This window comes from Telmatherina bonti (genome assembly GCF_933228915.1).
Source record: "Telmatherina bonti genome assembly, chromosome: 3".
Taxonomy (NCBI): Eukaryota; Metazoa; Chordata; class Actinopteri; order Atheriniformes; family Telmatherinidae; genus Telmatherina; species Telmatherina bonti.
The window spans coordinates 33701075-33716466 of NC_136621.1; the positions used below are offsets into that span (position 1 = coordinate 33701075).

The 15392-nt window shown below is 38.2% G+C and overlaps 1 protein-coding gene across 2 annotated transcripts in view; it reads left to right on the forward strand.

Moving 5' to 3' along the window:
• The window catches only part of pds5a (PDS5 cohesin associated factor A), a gene marked incomplete at its 3' end in the record, with an annotated part of 31456 nt that overhangs the window by 4868 nt on the left and 11196 nt on the right, over positions 1 to 15392 (forward strand). For both annotated transcript variants that reach the window (XM_079238337.1, XM_079238336.1), the window contains exons 3-16: positions 7736 to 7939; positions 8656 to 8742; positions 9323 to 9420; positions 9669 to 9795; positions 9989 to 10069; positions 10247 to 10387; positions 12275 to 12390; positions 12646 to 12740; positions 12881 to 13026; positions 13374 to 13525; positions 14520 to 14633; positions 14856 to 14937; positions 15027 to 15075; positions 15193 to 15332. In XM_079238337.1, the coding sequence (XP_079094463.1) occupies positions 7736 to 7939; positions 8656 to 8742; positions 9323 to 9420; positions 9669 to 9795; positions 9989 to 10069; positions 10247 to 10387; positions 12275 to 12390; positions 12646 to 12740; positions 12881 to 13026; positions 13374 to 13525; positions 14520 to 14633; positions 14856 to 14937; positions 15027 to 15075; positions 15193 to 15332 (1632 nt within the window). The remainder of the gene's footprint in view (positions 1 to 7735; positions 7940 to 8655; positions 8743 to 9322; positions 9421 to 9668; positions 9796 to 9988; positions 10070 to 10246; positions 10388 to 12274; positions 12391 to 12645; positions 12741 to 12880; positions 13027 to 13373; positions 13526 to 14519; positions 14634 to 14855; positions 14938 to 15026; positions 15076 to 15192; positions 15333 to 15392) is intronic.

The following is a 15392-nucleotide window of genomic DNA, read 5'->3' on the forward strand; positions in this document are numbered from 1 at the left end:
CTGAGAGTACGAGGCTGTTGGTTTATCTACTCATAGCACAGATGAATTACAAGGCAGTCTGTGCCATATCTGTACTCAAAGTCATCGATAATTTTGATAATAGTCCTTAGTTAAAGCATGTGAAAGCATGTATAGCATGGATTTGTTTGTGTCTCTTTTTATCTACTACATATAATGACAATGACGTTTTTGCCAGTGTTGTGAGGCTTTGATTGCACTTGCTTGTACGTACTGCACACATTGGCTTTAAGCTGTGCATCCGCCTTTGCCTTTTATGCAAGAAAATATGTCTTTGGAATGAAGGGTAAATGTTCAATTAATTTTTTTCTCCCAAAAAAAAAAAAATCACTTAATGTAACATGAAATTTAAATGATTCGATGAAACACAATAAAATAATTAGTTTTTTTGTTTACCAAAATGAGAAGGGACGTGGAAAGGTTTCCCTATTTAGCCTTTCACTTTTTTAAACTATTTTTTGTTATTTAGTTTTGATCCAGCCTTAGTTGTAGAAACTGTTGCCTCCCACAGCTTCTAGTATACTGTATATTTGCTGGATAATAATCATTACTGGACACAACTTTGAGAGTACATGTTTAGTTCTCACTGCAGTGAACCTCAGTATGCTGCACACGGTGGTGGGAAAGTATTTAATTCCCTAAATAAAATAACATACTCCATCTATGTGCTTTGTTTGTTTTAAAATGTATTAAAATCTGCACAACCCACCTCCATTGTTTAGCTGATTAGTTGCACACTTAGTGAGAAAATCAGTGTTTCTTTGCTTTCCCACAGCTGGTGAACTTTACTCTGTCTGACCTTATTTGGGGAGCAGCCTGTTCAGCTGACTGTGGACACTCAGCTTCACATTTGAAGAAATGTCATATTTGAGTAATTTACATAAAATATATATTTAAAAGATCATAGCACAGCTGGTAAATATGTATTGCGTCCATTGTGGTAGTGTGTTTGTAAAAATCTGTGAGCGCTCAGTGTGGTGTCAGGTGATTAAGACTTTTTTTTATCTTGAAACAGAAACTGAAATTGGAATTGACATTTGCATTGCGAACGCACCTACGGCTGGTGAAATAAGCCAAACGAGTGTTAATAGCGTAGAAAGACGAAGAGCTAACATACCCTACCAGGTACACAGAAAAAAAAAACAAGAAATGGAGGAGGCGTCATGTTTGATCTCCCTTCAAAGTGTAATGGTGACCACCTACCTAGACAGTATTTCTCAGAGAAGAAGCTTCCTGTGTGAAACATGTTGGGGAATTCCTGATACTACCGCGATGTAAAAACACTGCAGATAACTGCGGCCCGTTTCAGACATGCACTTCTTTCCATTAATCTTGTCTTAACTGATCATGTTGACTTCATGTGTTAATGACCTCCAACTGTGACTTAATTATGTTTATCAGATGGATTAGAGGAATGTGTTACTAAACAAATAACAGTACTGTCTAAAGTGGTTTCACTTAAGATAATTCACCTACAGCATACACTTAGATTTTTTTCATCATCTTAGTAAACAAATGAGACAAAACTTTATATAACAGTGTTTGAAGTGTAGCCAAAATGTCTGCTTTCAGTTTGACCATATAACTGTATTCCCAAATGTTGCCATGCACTGCTATTTCATTTTGTACAACAGTATTTGTTAGCTTTTATGGAAAACAACATGTAATGGAAACACTTGAACTGTAGAAGGGCTTTGAAGTGTCCTTATGTAACAGCTAAGCTGTTTCTGCAGTGCAATTAAACAAGAAAAGTGATATTTTTACCATGCTTCCATCAAGCATTGATATATTTTACACAAACACTATCTGCTTTGTGTGGTCATATCAATGGCTATTCACAGACATGTCTGGATGAAAGCCCTAAAGCAGCATTAACACAAAGGAGAGCAACATCTGAAAGACGGCCGTCAGTGTCACATAATCGCCTGTTTCCACCAAGGGAAACCTGCTCAGGATGGGATGGTTTGGTATGCTGAGCCCTGATCTCTGTTGTATTTCCACAGCCAGCCGTACCCTTACCTGGTAGGCAGGATGTAAACCAGGTGGATGGCTCAGCTACAAAGTAGTGTGACGGCATTGCAGTGCATGAAAAAAATTAGCAAGAAACAAAGGAGGAGAGTAGTGGACATCAAGCAGTCTGTGTTCCTTAATCCTTCCATGTGACAACAAAATAATCCACATTATAATTAAACATTACACAGCTCCCACTAGGTTTTTATTGTTGATTTGCACTGGAAGAGGGAATTCTTTTGAGTCAAGCTCCACTGTTGAAGCCATGTTTCCACAAACAAGTCTGCTTTGGTACAGTGCAGTACAACTTTATTTTGTTTGTTTTGGGATTTTTTGCGTTTCCGTATATCAAACCCAAACTATCCCACTGTTTTGGGACCCTTCTGTTGGGGTCCCAATTTGATCCAAAAGGTTGAAGCTTGAGTTGCTGCGATCAAAAGAGTGATCACTTTCAGTGCAACTCAGCGCTTAAAACATATATTAAGTGAATTTTTAGTTGTTTGAAGCCACATGCCAAGAAGGAACACAAACCATTCTCCTTCATTCCTCTCGCGTTTTGCTACATTATAATTCAAGAACGGGTAGTGGCGCTATTTTATGATGATGTTTTCATGCGGAGACACAACGGAAAACGCAGATTACCTAACCAAGCCATCCTGTACGAACCACGACCCACAGGGTTTTGACATCAGCAGAAAGATTAAAAAAAAATTAGGATGGATTGATTGGATATTTGGGTACTATTCCCAGTATTTGTGGAAATGCAAAAACATGTGCACTGTCCCATACCAACTTTAACCCCTTAGTTTTATTGATTGATTTATTTATTTTATTATCTGATATGAGCACAACTGAACTTAAATTAGTAAATGTTCATGCCTTATCTGTTTAAACCAGGAGTGTGCTATTCTAGTCCTCGGGGGTCACAGTCCTGCAAGTGTGGGAAGTTTCCCTGCTGCAACACTTTTAACTGAAATCAATGGGTAATTAGCAGACTTGTGCAGTTTTATGTTAAGCTCTGCACAAGTCTGCTAAGTCTGATGTGTGTCAGGTGTGTTGCAGCAAGGAAACTCCTCACACTTGCAGAACTGTGACCCTTGAGGACCAGAGTTGCCCACCCCTGGTAAAACAGATTACTTGCTTATGTGCATGAATTATTAATTCATGAACATGTTAAGTACATCCTCTTTCAGTAGTTTGGATTTGTAAATGAAGATACAATGAAGAATGTTCTGGTCTTCATCAAGCCTTAGAACAGAGTAGTTACAGTTTTTAATGTAACATATTGCATACTGATTCAGAGTTTCATAATAAAAACTAGGCCGAAATGCAGAATCTGTAGGGAAAACTAACAGTAATGTGATCCAGCCATTGGTGCAATTGAAAGCTAAATAGATCAAAATAACATTTTTGTTTGTTTTTCCTTGCTGATATCTTTGAGCATACTTGTAGGGTAGTGGTGTCCAAAATCTTCCCTCGGGGGTTGCTGTCCTGCAGGTTTAGAATATTTCCTGTTGCAGCACACCTTAATCAGATTAATGGGTCAACATGATGGGATAGAACTTGATAAAAAGCTGTAGAGGAGATCCATTTCGTTTGACTCAGGTGTGTTGAGACTGGGAAACATCTAAGGATGCATTCATGTCGGGATAGTCCGCTAGACTCTGTCCAATTGAAGACTCGACTCAGTTGTAGGGAGTGTATCCATTCAGACCGGGGATTGCACTCACGCTGCACTTTGGTCAAACACACCAAACCTTTACAATAATATATCCCCATTCCGACCAAAGGTGGCGCTGCGCTAGTATTTAGCAAAAGAGAAAACAAGACCGACGTGAAGAAGAAAACTCTGTTGTGAGTTAAACATGGAGACGAAACTATCGCTGTTTTGCGTTTTTTTATTTTGTCTTATGCAAGTATACTGCAGACATACACTGCAACAATTAACACAGTATGAACAGCAGACGAGGCAGAGGACTCTTAATGCCATCGCTGTTTATTTACCCGCAATGCAATGCTACATCAAATGCAGGAAGTGACTTGTTTTTTTTTGTAGTCTGCTTCCTGTATTTGGTCCACTTGAAACAGACTGAGACCTGTGTTTGTAGGCGGACCAAGTCTGCTTCTTTGGTCCAAAACAGATTTCATTTTGCGCTTTCACAGCTTTCCAAACGAAGCGAACTTTCCAAGCAAATGGACTCAGATTCGAATCAAAAAGGCTGATATGAATGTGCCCTAAGATCTGGAGAACTGTGGCCCTCAAAGGCCTGGAGCTAGACACCCCTGTTGTAGATGTTTAACTTGATTTTTTTATTTTTTTTATTTATGTTTTTTTTAAATTTCTCTGATATGGGAATTGTTTGCAGGAATTACACAGCAAAGTTATGGCTTGGTTTTGGTCAAACACTTATCTGCATGCACAAATCACATTGAGCTATTTGTGGAAAAAAAACCACTTGTGTTTTAAAACAGACATGAAAAATATTTCTCCAAATGCACAGCAATAAATGTAGGTTGCATAGATTCTCCTGCTCTCCAGCTAAAGAGGCCACATGCTTTCCTCAGCCAAGAACAGAGGACTGGTTTGAATATGTGTGTGTGTGTAAACACACGAATATGTGTAGGAGTGAGTGTGCTGCTCTGCAGTCCGTTGAGCTGTTAGCCCATCCCCCACACATGCTGGCTGCCTGACTTGGGAGAGCTTTACAGCTGTAATTCAACACACACCGAGGAAGAGGCTACTGAAACTATAATATTGTAGTAATTTTCCACAAATACTCACGTGTTTGAACAGATTAATATGGAAACAACCTTTTTAATACACAAGTGCTTCTGTTTAGCTTAAGTACTAAAAATTCCTGCTGTTTTCATCTTAAATGCAATTTGTTTCTTAGGATGGAGAAAAGAAATTAGGAGTTTCTGAATGTGAAAACCCTTGTTATGAAGTGCTCTTTTAGCTTCCTAGGAATTGATTCTCATTAGGTAAAACAATGTGACCCATGTGTTTTAGCAAAGCAAATTATAAGATACTCAACTGTGACCGCTGACAATGGCACCCAATTCATTTTATATTAAGGAATAGTGACCATCACACATATTAGGTTGGTATTTTACAGCTGAGAAATCAATCCCTGATGAGCACCTATATATAGATGACACAATTTCTATAAGCTCAGGGCGTGTTGGGTGTACAGTGTACACACATGTGATAGCTGTTATACTCGTTTAGGAAAAATTGATTTAGTTCAGGATTCTGGTTTATTTTTTTCCCAATTACATCAATTTAAATTATTACCCTATCGGTTGTTGTTTGGACTTTTAAGGAAAAGAAAGAAAGAGACGGAAAAACACGCAGTTCTAGTCCTGATTCAGAGTTAATGCAAAGGCCATTTTTTATTTGGTTCTATAAACAATCAGTAAATAACTAGTTTAGTTTTCCAAAGCATGACAGTCACCACAGCTGCATGATTTCATCGCTTTAAACATTTCTTACAGTGGTCTGAGCTTCCCTGTAATTTATTCCGTACATTTGTACAGTGACACAGAGATGGTTTGTTTTCCCCTGCAAACATCATGTCATAATGTCACCAGTCCAGTTCTGAGATACTTTTCTTTTCGAACAACAAATGGTAGTGCAAATAGACTTTATACATGCCATTTTGACAGTCTGATTTGCCTCACCTGCAACAAACCAGCATAGGGAACTGTTTTGGTGAGAGAAGCCCATCATCAACACATTTTGCAGCTTTATAGACAGACCTTTAGGACAGTGCTGCCCTGGCACGCAATATGTTGTTTTTTTTCCTACCATGTGTGCATCTCAGATTTTCTAATTTCAGCTAACTTTGTCCTCAGATGTTTTTTTTAACATGCATTTCTGCAATTGTGTTTAGCTGATTATTTCTACCCTTTGACAGTACTTGTTGGTCATTGTTATACAAGTCTTAAAAAATGCACCTGAACAATGTGAGAAAATCTCATTTCCATTTTTATTAACCACTATTGCAATTTGGATATTGATTTAATCTCTAAATTCTTCTGTTCAGTGCGGAGACATATTTTCTATATGAGATATAGGATTATTACCACATGAACTCTAAATATGAACAGCTCTTTTCTAACAAGGGCACAATGCTGTAAAATCCAACCTGAAGGCTGCATTTCCTGTAGAAAAGGTTTAAAAACGTAACTGTCTGATTTTATTTATCTGATTACCGCCGCAACACCTGCTCTCGCTCTACAGGATTTCCAAACTGAACAAAACTGGGATCACCTCAGTGCCACACACACATGCGCTTGCACACACAGATACGCCCTCTCCAACCAGCAGTGAAATCCATTGAACGATGAAGAATTAAACACTTAAAAATTTTTGACAGAAATCCTTTTTTGTTTTGTTTTAACTCTCCCAGGGAGGTGAAGGTAGAAACACTGGTGTTATGCTGAGAACTTAATGTCCATCATGGAGACACGGCTGAACAAGCTGAGTTTACTGTCATTGTAGGAATCTTTGAGTCGGATTTCAGCTTAAAATGGATCAGATATTCTTCAAAGGTTATATTAACATCAACAAGTTGTCTGAGATCTGAACTTAAAGAATATTTAGAACGACTCCACTCTGTAAAACTGTCCTCATTCATTTCATCAGAACATTTCAGAAGTTGAACGCTTTATCTCTGTTTTTGCTTCAGTGTTTCAGTCATTCAGGGGAAATTAGTCCTTGATGAGGTTTGATGTGACTTCGCAGCTGAGTGGAGCTCTCAAACGGTGTTTAATTTAAGATGTAATCTGCCTCCTCTTCGCCTCGTCATATTTAGGTGTTGAACACTCACTAGGAAAATGTTTGATTGGCTTCACATTCCCTATGGGTGCGAAGCCCATGTGAAAATACGAGAAATAACACTTTTCCCCTCAGTTTTGCACCCAGTTATTCTGTCTTCTCTGCACTATCCACTGCCTCCCTCTTTCCGGCTGTGAAAGAGCGGATAAAGATGAGTGGAAGGAAGGAATGGAAGGAATGAAACAATCCTGTGCAAAGATATTTGAGACTCAGATAAAGCAGAACCAGGGCTGGATACATCAAAAAGCTGACTCGCCTGTCGCACGAGAAAGACGTCAGGAAATGCATCTGAAGAGAGTGGATTTGTAAAATCTTAAATGGTTTGAAACCTGGATCAGGCGTTGTGCGACTTGTCAATCTCACTGCGATTTACTCATCGTGGTGACTTAAATTGTGATTTTGTTTTAAAAACAATTAATCGTTCAGACGTTCTGATTAGCCAGCTTGACAGTGAGGTAGAAAACACAACCAGTTCACCAGCCTGGTCATGTTGTGCATCCCATTCCTCAGCCAGACGTTGTTCAACCAGCGTGATGTTGCTGGTCACCCTAAAGCACCACAACAACTGGGTTAAGGTGTGGGCTCACGGAGAGGCCATTTCATCCTCTGCAGAAACATGGGATTTCCCCAAGCTCCATAACTTCCTTTTTACATGACTGATAATTAGGTGCCAGTCATACATCTATGACGGGCACACACCTGGCAGCACTTGAAATTCAAAACAAACATTAATACCAACAGGAAAATATTTAAGTTTAGTTTGGGATTCGTTTCTGAAAGGGCAAATATTCAAGTTGCTTTGTCAGTCTTTAAGCATGGCAATAGAAACAGATACCAAACCTAACAACCATGTGTTGTGTGTTACAGATGGTGGTGAAGACCTACATGGACATGGATCAAGACTCTGAAGAGGAGAAGCAGCAGTATCTCGGCCTGGCGCTCCACCTTGCCTCAGAATTCTTCCTTAGGAACCCCAATAAAGACGTACGGTTACTGGTGGCCTGCTGTTTAGCAGACATCTTCAGGATCTACGCTCCTGAGGCCCCTTATACCTCCCATGACAAACTCAAGGTAAAGTTTTGAACCATGACTGTCAACCATGTTCTCCAGAAGTGTTCCAAACCCTCCATGATCATACAAGTTGAACTGGCTTCTGTCTGCAAAACCATTTAGTTATTAGATTCTTGACTGGTACTCAGCTAATGTATCATTTCTTAGATGGTAATAAAGCCTGAAGACCTGATAACCAGTTATTAGAGCTGTGACGATATGCTTTTGTCCCGATTCTATTTAAACTGCGATTCTCATAATTCCTCGATATTGTTGATTTTTTTTTTAGATTAAAAACAAAAGAAATGTATAAAACTTTTTCTTTTTGTTCGTCATTTTTCTTGATTTCAATGAGGAAAAAAACAACACTGTAGCCAGATCATCATTCTGCTGCTATTACGCCCAAGAAGACAAGTAAAAAGATCAATAAAAATGACAAATTTTTTTATAATGGATTATTTTTATTTATTTGAAAAAAATCTTTTAAACAATAAATCGATTTTAAAATTGTGAAGCAAGCAATCCCAATTTTTGATTTTTCGATTTGATTTTCCCACCCCTACCAGTTATGATAGTAAAGGTTACCGTATACAGTCATCTAGCAGCCACTTGGCTACAAATATGTTGCAAGCTAGTCTAGAAATCTCCTGAATGAATGTACATTATGTTGAAGTTCCATTCAGATCTTCAAAACCTTCTTGCATCTACCTCTTAATTAAATTTTTACTTTTCTCCAGGACATTTTCCTGTTCATCACCAGACAATTAAAGGGACTGGAAGACACCAAGAGTCCTCAGTTCAACCGGTATTTCTACCTGCTGGAGGTGAGGTGTTTATTTCATAGAAACAAACAAACAATAGGCTTCATTCACACTGCAGGGAAAAGGGATTCTAATACAACATTTTACCCATATGTAACCCATGTCTAATCTTTTTATTATCATTTGAGCACCAGAAGTCAGCTTTTTTTTTCCTTCCCGAATCCAACCAAGGCCACTGTCACATGGGACTAAATCAGATACATATCACATCTTTTTCAATGTGACCTCAGTCTGAACGGTCACATTTCATCTGATTATTACGTCATTAAAGTGAGACACACATCCGTATTCTGCATCGGGGATGTAGAATATAAACACTGGACAGAACAATGTTTGTTTATATCGTACTTTTTTCTGCTCCGACTGCACAAAAACTTTTAAACTGCACAAAAAGATGCTTGTGTTTCAGATCAAGCTATTAGATAAGGAATTAGAAAGTTGATTGACTGCAAAATATTATACTTTTCAACATCAGTCAATGCAAGAAATCCCAGAAGTTTTGTAACGACAGAAATGTGCCTCAGAGAAAAGTCCCGGTTGACCTGCTTGCTAAAGATGAGGGTTGCTTTTGTGCTCTTTATAGAATCTTGCTTGGGTGAAGTCGTACAATATTTGCTTTGAACTGGAGGACTGCAACGAGATCTTCATCCAGCTTTTCAAAACACTCTTCTCTGTCATCAAGTAAGATCTATGTTGATTTTATCTCTGGACCTTTTTCATGATGGATGTTTAGCTGCACTGAAAACGTGTAGATTTGTAGCGACTGACATATTTCGGCATAAAAGTCTTGAATATGTTTGTGTTTTTCTTTCAGCTATACACCTAATTTTTAACACTTATATAACATCTTTAATTCAATGCCTTGATTTGTTTTTTGGGGTCATTGTCTGACACGTTGAGGAAAATTCTCTGTTTTCGCTCGTTCTCAGTAACAGTCATAACCAGAAGGTGCAGATGCACATGATGGACCTGATGAGTTCTATCATCCTGGAGGGGGACGGAGTCACACAGGAGTTGTTGGACACTATCCTAATCAACCTCATTCCTGCACACAAGGTTACACAATAAATGTTTATATAGCTCAGATTTATTAGTAGTATTATCATTATTGTGAGATGTTCTTAATACTCTTAAACTACATTAAATGACTACCCAGATCAAGAAGTTTGAGTTTTTCATTTAATGGGAATTGTCTTGTTTTTTATTCAGTGTTGTACTTACTGATCAATGTTCATCCTCCTTGCAACAGAACCTAAATAAACAGGCATATGATCTAGCAAAGACACTGCTGAAGAGGACTGTCCAGACCATTGAGACGTGCATTGCAAATGTGAGGATTGACCTAAATCCTGTTTATTATTTTATTTTTCTCCACTTATTAGCTATTCATCCTATTTGTCTGTTTATTTTACCTCCTATTTATTTACTTTCAATCAGTATAAGAGCTACTTTTTAATCATCATTAGTGCTAAAAAATCTCTTTAATGTCTGTTTTGTTCTTCCACAGTTCTTCAATCAGGTTTTAGTGATGGGAAAGTCGTCAGTCAGTGATCTCTCAGAGCACGTCTTTGACCTCATCCAGGAACTTTTTGCCATCGACCCTTTGCTGCTCACTTCTGTCATGCCGCAACTGGAGTTCAAACTTAAGGTCAAGTTTATAAAGGCGCTGACTTTCAAAAACAATGATAAACCACATAAAACTTATCCGGTCCTTACTTTCAATAGTTGTGTCCTTTGAGATACATTTTTTTGGGTAATGTTAATGATCATTTATTATTTCCAGTTTTTATTATTTACATTCACAAACTCTTGGGTTGTTGAGCCTTTGCAGGAAGATGTGAACAGTGCTGTTTCACTGAATTGCACAATTGCCCCAGAGGTGTGTGTGTAAACTATACACCGTTAATAAACACCTGCTGTGGCTGAAGTTAAAATTTTACCTTAGTCCGTGGTGATCATAAAAGGCATCAGTAACAGCAGCTGCTGCAGAAGAGATTATTATGTTTTTATTAAGCTTTACGTCTTTGCCTTCACCAGAAAGTTTTGTGTGGCAAATTTGATTTTTTGTTTTTAATCGCAAGTCTTATCTGCTGCTGTGCAGCAATACTGGAGACATGGCTTATCAGTCCCAAATCGGCTAGTGTTTTTCAGTCAAGTAGCTTAACATGCAGGAGTGTGTAAGGCTAAATGTGGCATTTTTTTTCTGTTCTACAACCACTGAAGGAGAAATCCTGTTGCATGTGTTTGCTATGCAACAAATTAAATTAGATTCATTGGAATAAAAAAGGAGATTTATTTATCCACAAAGAATTTTATTATATAACAAGAATAGAAAAATACCCTGCTGCAGCCCCGAGGGGGACATGACTGCTCTGAGGACCGGTCCCAAGCTCGGATAAATGCAGAGGATTGCGTCAGGAAGGGCAAACGGCATCAACGTCCCAATTTACCAGAGCAATGATTCGCTCTAGCGAATCAGAGGGACAAGCCGAAAGGGAAACAAGGATAGAAAAATAACAAGAACACTGATGCATCCTCCTATAACCAGTAATGGTGAAACAAACTCTACGCCTTCTATTTGTAGCTCTTTAAAGTGAATTTAATCACATGCATTAAATTATTTCTTTTGATATCACTACTGGTAACTAGAAAAGCACTTAGAGAGCGTAAACCTCCGCCAAGGGCCACAGTTCCCCCCATATTGTAATTATTTGTTCTCTTCCAATAATGAAAAATCCAAAGGCCCCATATTTATTCATATTCTGGATCATAGTATCTGGAATGGTTCTTTTACCTGAATCAGTCTTCAATATATTTTCCAAGGTTTTTTTTTTTCCTGACACCTCCTGCTTAAAACCCAAAAAGTCAGAAGGATGGTGAGGCCCCGCTTTCATGGTCTGTATTCATACTGAAAATCAAGATCAAGCGAGCTTTTGCCCTTCTGCTCCACAGGAGGTTTCTGTCCTCCCTGAGCTCACATTAGCACACTTGTGTTACCGTTTGGCAGGTGTAGCACCCCAGTCGAACACCCCACCTGCCACTGTCCCCGGAGCGGGTCACGCTTGGCACCAGAAACGAGTATTTTTTTCCCAAGTGCTCCAACCATTTCCGTTGGACCTACGTGCACTAATCTTAAAAATGGCCCGATCTCAGTGTTAAAAAAAGTTCCTGGATCCACACAATGATCCGTATCACCAAAATTAAATCAGTTCTTTCTTTTCACATTTCCAACAACTCTTGAAAATTCAATAAAAATCCGTCCATAACTTCTCGAGTTATCTTGAACGCAAACTAACAGATAAACACCGGTAAAAACATAACCTGCATAGCGGTGGGAATTAATGAAGCACACTAAGCCCCTTTAGGACAGCAGATCTTTAAAAGGTAGTCTGTCGTGGTGTCCTGATGTCATGCTGTGCATGTAGGTCTGAGCACAACACAATTTTTAGACATTTTTTTTAATGAGTAAACAAAAAAAGTATATTAGTTTGAAGAGACATTTAACGTTTTCTTTTTTGTCTGGTTTTATTTACAGAGCAACGATGGTGAGGAGCGTCTGGCTGTTGTACGACTGCTGGCAAAGCTGTTTGGTGCCAAAGACTCGGAGCTGGCCTCACAGAACAGACCACTGTGGCAATGCTTCTTAGGACGGTGGGTCTCTTGTCTCAGAGCTGCACATGCGTTTGATACAAACCTTTTGCAAAAGGGCTTGATTGTTATGGTTTTAGCTCATCAGCCTACCGTAAGGAAAAAGAAAGAAACTGACAAGCATATTATAATGAAATGAGATCTTTCCTTCATCTTTTCTCTTTAACTGAAGTTGTTTGTGCAGATCAGGATGTTTATCTGTTTGCATCGTATGTCTCAGAGTGTAACCCATGACATTTAACTGATGTTTGTCTTTAGGTTTAACGACATCCATGTACCAGTCAGGCTAGAGTGTGTAAAGTTCGCAAGTCACTGCCTCATGAACCACCCAGACCTGGCGAGGGACCTGACAGGTGTGTGTTTTATCTTGGTTTGTGGTTGGTTGTACCAACGCTTGTCTGAATTACCATCATCTCTGCCTTCCAGCTTAAACCAACCTTTTACACAGTGCTGTAACAGAAAGGTGGTTTAATGTTTTCGCCTCTTTATTCAGAATATTTGAAAGTGCGTTCCCACGACCCTGAGGAAGCGATCCGTCATGACGTCATCGTCACCATCATCAATGCTGGAAAGAAAGACCTGAACTTGGTCAATGACCAGCTGCTTGGCTTTGTGCGGGAAAGGACTCTGGACAAGAGGGTGAGAGAGGTTTTTGTCATAACGGAAATACGGACCATAGGCATGAAATAAAAAATAGAAAAAATTCGAGTGAAATGACAGGTTATGTGTTTTTAATTTATTCAAGTTTTATAGCACCTCTACTGTTTGTTTTTTGTTTTTTTAATCATTTTCATGATCAGCCTTCAGGATTAATGAAGACAAAATAATTCTGAGCTCTTCATCTCATTTAGTTGATGTGAATTTGCTGAATCTCATTGAGTTTTGATCAGTTTACCTTATTAGTAACATCTGCTTTCCACATTCAACAAAACCCTAATCTGGACATTTTTCTCATCTGTTATCTTCTCTTCTCCCTCTTGCCGTAGTGGCGTGTGCGTAAGGAGGCCATGATGGGTCTGGCTCAGCTCTATAAGAAGTACTGTCTGCACCATGAGGCAGGAAAGGAGTCGGCCCTGAAGATCAGCTGGATCAAAGACAAGCTGCTTCACATCTACTATCAGAACAGCATTGATGACAAGTGAGAACACATTTCATTATTTAAGATAATAATAATAATAATAATAATTATTATTATTATTATAAATAGAGATGTCCGATATTTACTGCTGATATCAACATTAAAATACAAATTCTGAAATTATTGGTATTTGTTTTTACTTTTTAATAACATAACTTTTACACAACATGCACATATTATACTGTATATGAGACTTCAGCTAAGTCTCCTCTAACTCAAAATGACAATGTAGAAGAGATGTCATGTATAGTTCTATTTTTGTCTTGTTTGGCACAACCTGCTCCAAAGATGTCAGGATCGGAAATTAAGAGTTGGACAAAATCTATATTGGATTTTGATTTTAAAAAAAAAAAAAAAAAATCCAATATCTGTCTAATAAGGAATTATATTTAGGATGGCAAACTTTGACTTTAAACAGATTTACTGAAGAACAAACCATCAAAAGTCTAAAGCCTTTGCACACCTTGTCCTTATTTTTGCTGTTATTTGTATTTATTCATTTAAATGAGACAAAAGTCTGTAGGGACAGAAAACTTACTGAGTCCGATCCGTTTCCTAAATCCGTTGTTAGATTTTGCCCCCTATGATGAAAGGATGCCATCGAGCAGTGAGGATGATTTTGTATTTATCTCAATTCTTCGTAATAAAAAATGCACCTCTAAAGCACTCCAAAGTCATTTATAAATAAAATTTGTTTAATAGATTTATTTTATGAACCAAAGCTTGAATGTGTAAAAATGATAAGTATTGTCAAAGATTTAGTTTTGAACATTATTAGACTTAACATATGGACTTGGGCTGCAAATGTTTTCATGCTTTTATTCTTTTGTTTGCTTTGTCATGCTGAGTCTAAACAACTGTTAGTGGAGATAACAAATGAGCACTATCTCTAACAGATCAAGCCCCAAATGATTTCTTCTTTGATTGTTTTATTTATTTTGTTGTTGTTGTTTTTTTCTTTATAAAGAAATGAATGTAAACTTTGTTTTTGCAGGTTATTAGTAGAGAAGATTTTTGCCCAGTACATGGTCCCTCACAATCTTGACACAGAGGAGAAGATGAAATGCCTGTACTACCTTTATGCCTGCCTGGACACAAATGCTGTCAAGTTAGTAAACCTGAAACATTTCCATCTCTGTGCAACAAACAGCAGCTGCTTTCTGTCTCATACATAGATATTAGCATGCAATTTTAAAGGAAGTATATTATGCAAAAGAAATTTAAGATACAATCCCAATCCTGCTTCTTTTTCCAGCATCAAAACAAACATTTTAATATTGCAACAATTGCACAAGTGTGTTTATGTATTTATTTATTTGTTTGTTTTTAGGGCCTTGAATGAAATGTGGAAGTGTCAGAACATGCTCAGAGGTCTTGTCAAAGAGCTCCTCGATCTCCACAAGCTGCCAGTGGTGAGACCCATTTAACTTTAACTGAAACGTACAGATTGAAGTATCCAAATGACCTTTTTTTAATATATATTTTTTCCTCCCGCCGGTAGTCTGAAGCCAATAACACAGCAATGTTTGGGAAGCTGATGAGTATTGCCAGTAAGTTGGAAGTGAACACAAACATGTATTATTTGGACATGATGGTTATGTTTTCTACTTAACCATCTGAATTCAGACTTTCTAACATCCTAATCTGACACGGTTTTGTATTTTCAGAGAACCTGCCAGATGCTGGAAAGGCCCAGGACTTCATGAAGAAATTCAACCAGGTCCTAGGTGAGGACGAGAAGCTCCGAGTGCAACTGGAGATGCTCATCAGTCCAACCTGCTCCTGCAAGCAGGCTGAGATCTGTGTGGTAAGACAATAAAGCTTTCATATACTTACCTCCTTTTCTTTAAAAGATCAACGGCAGCAT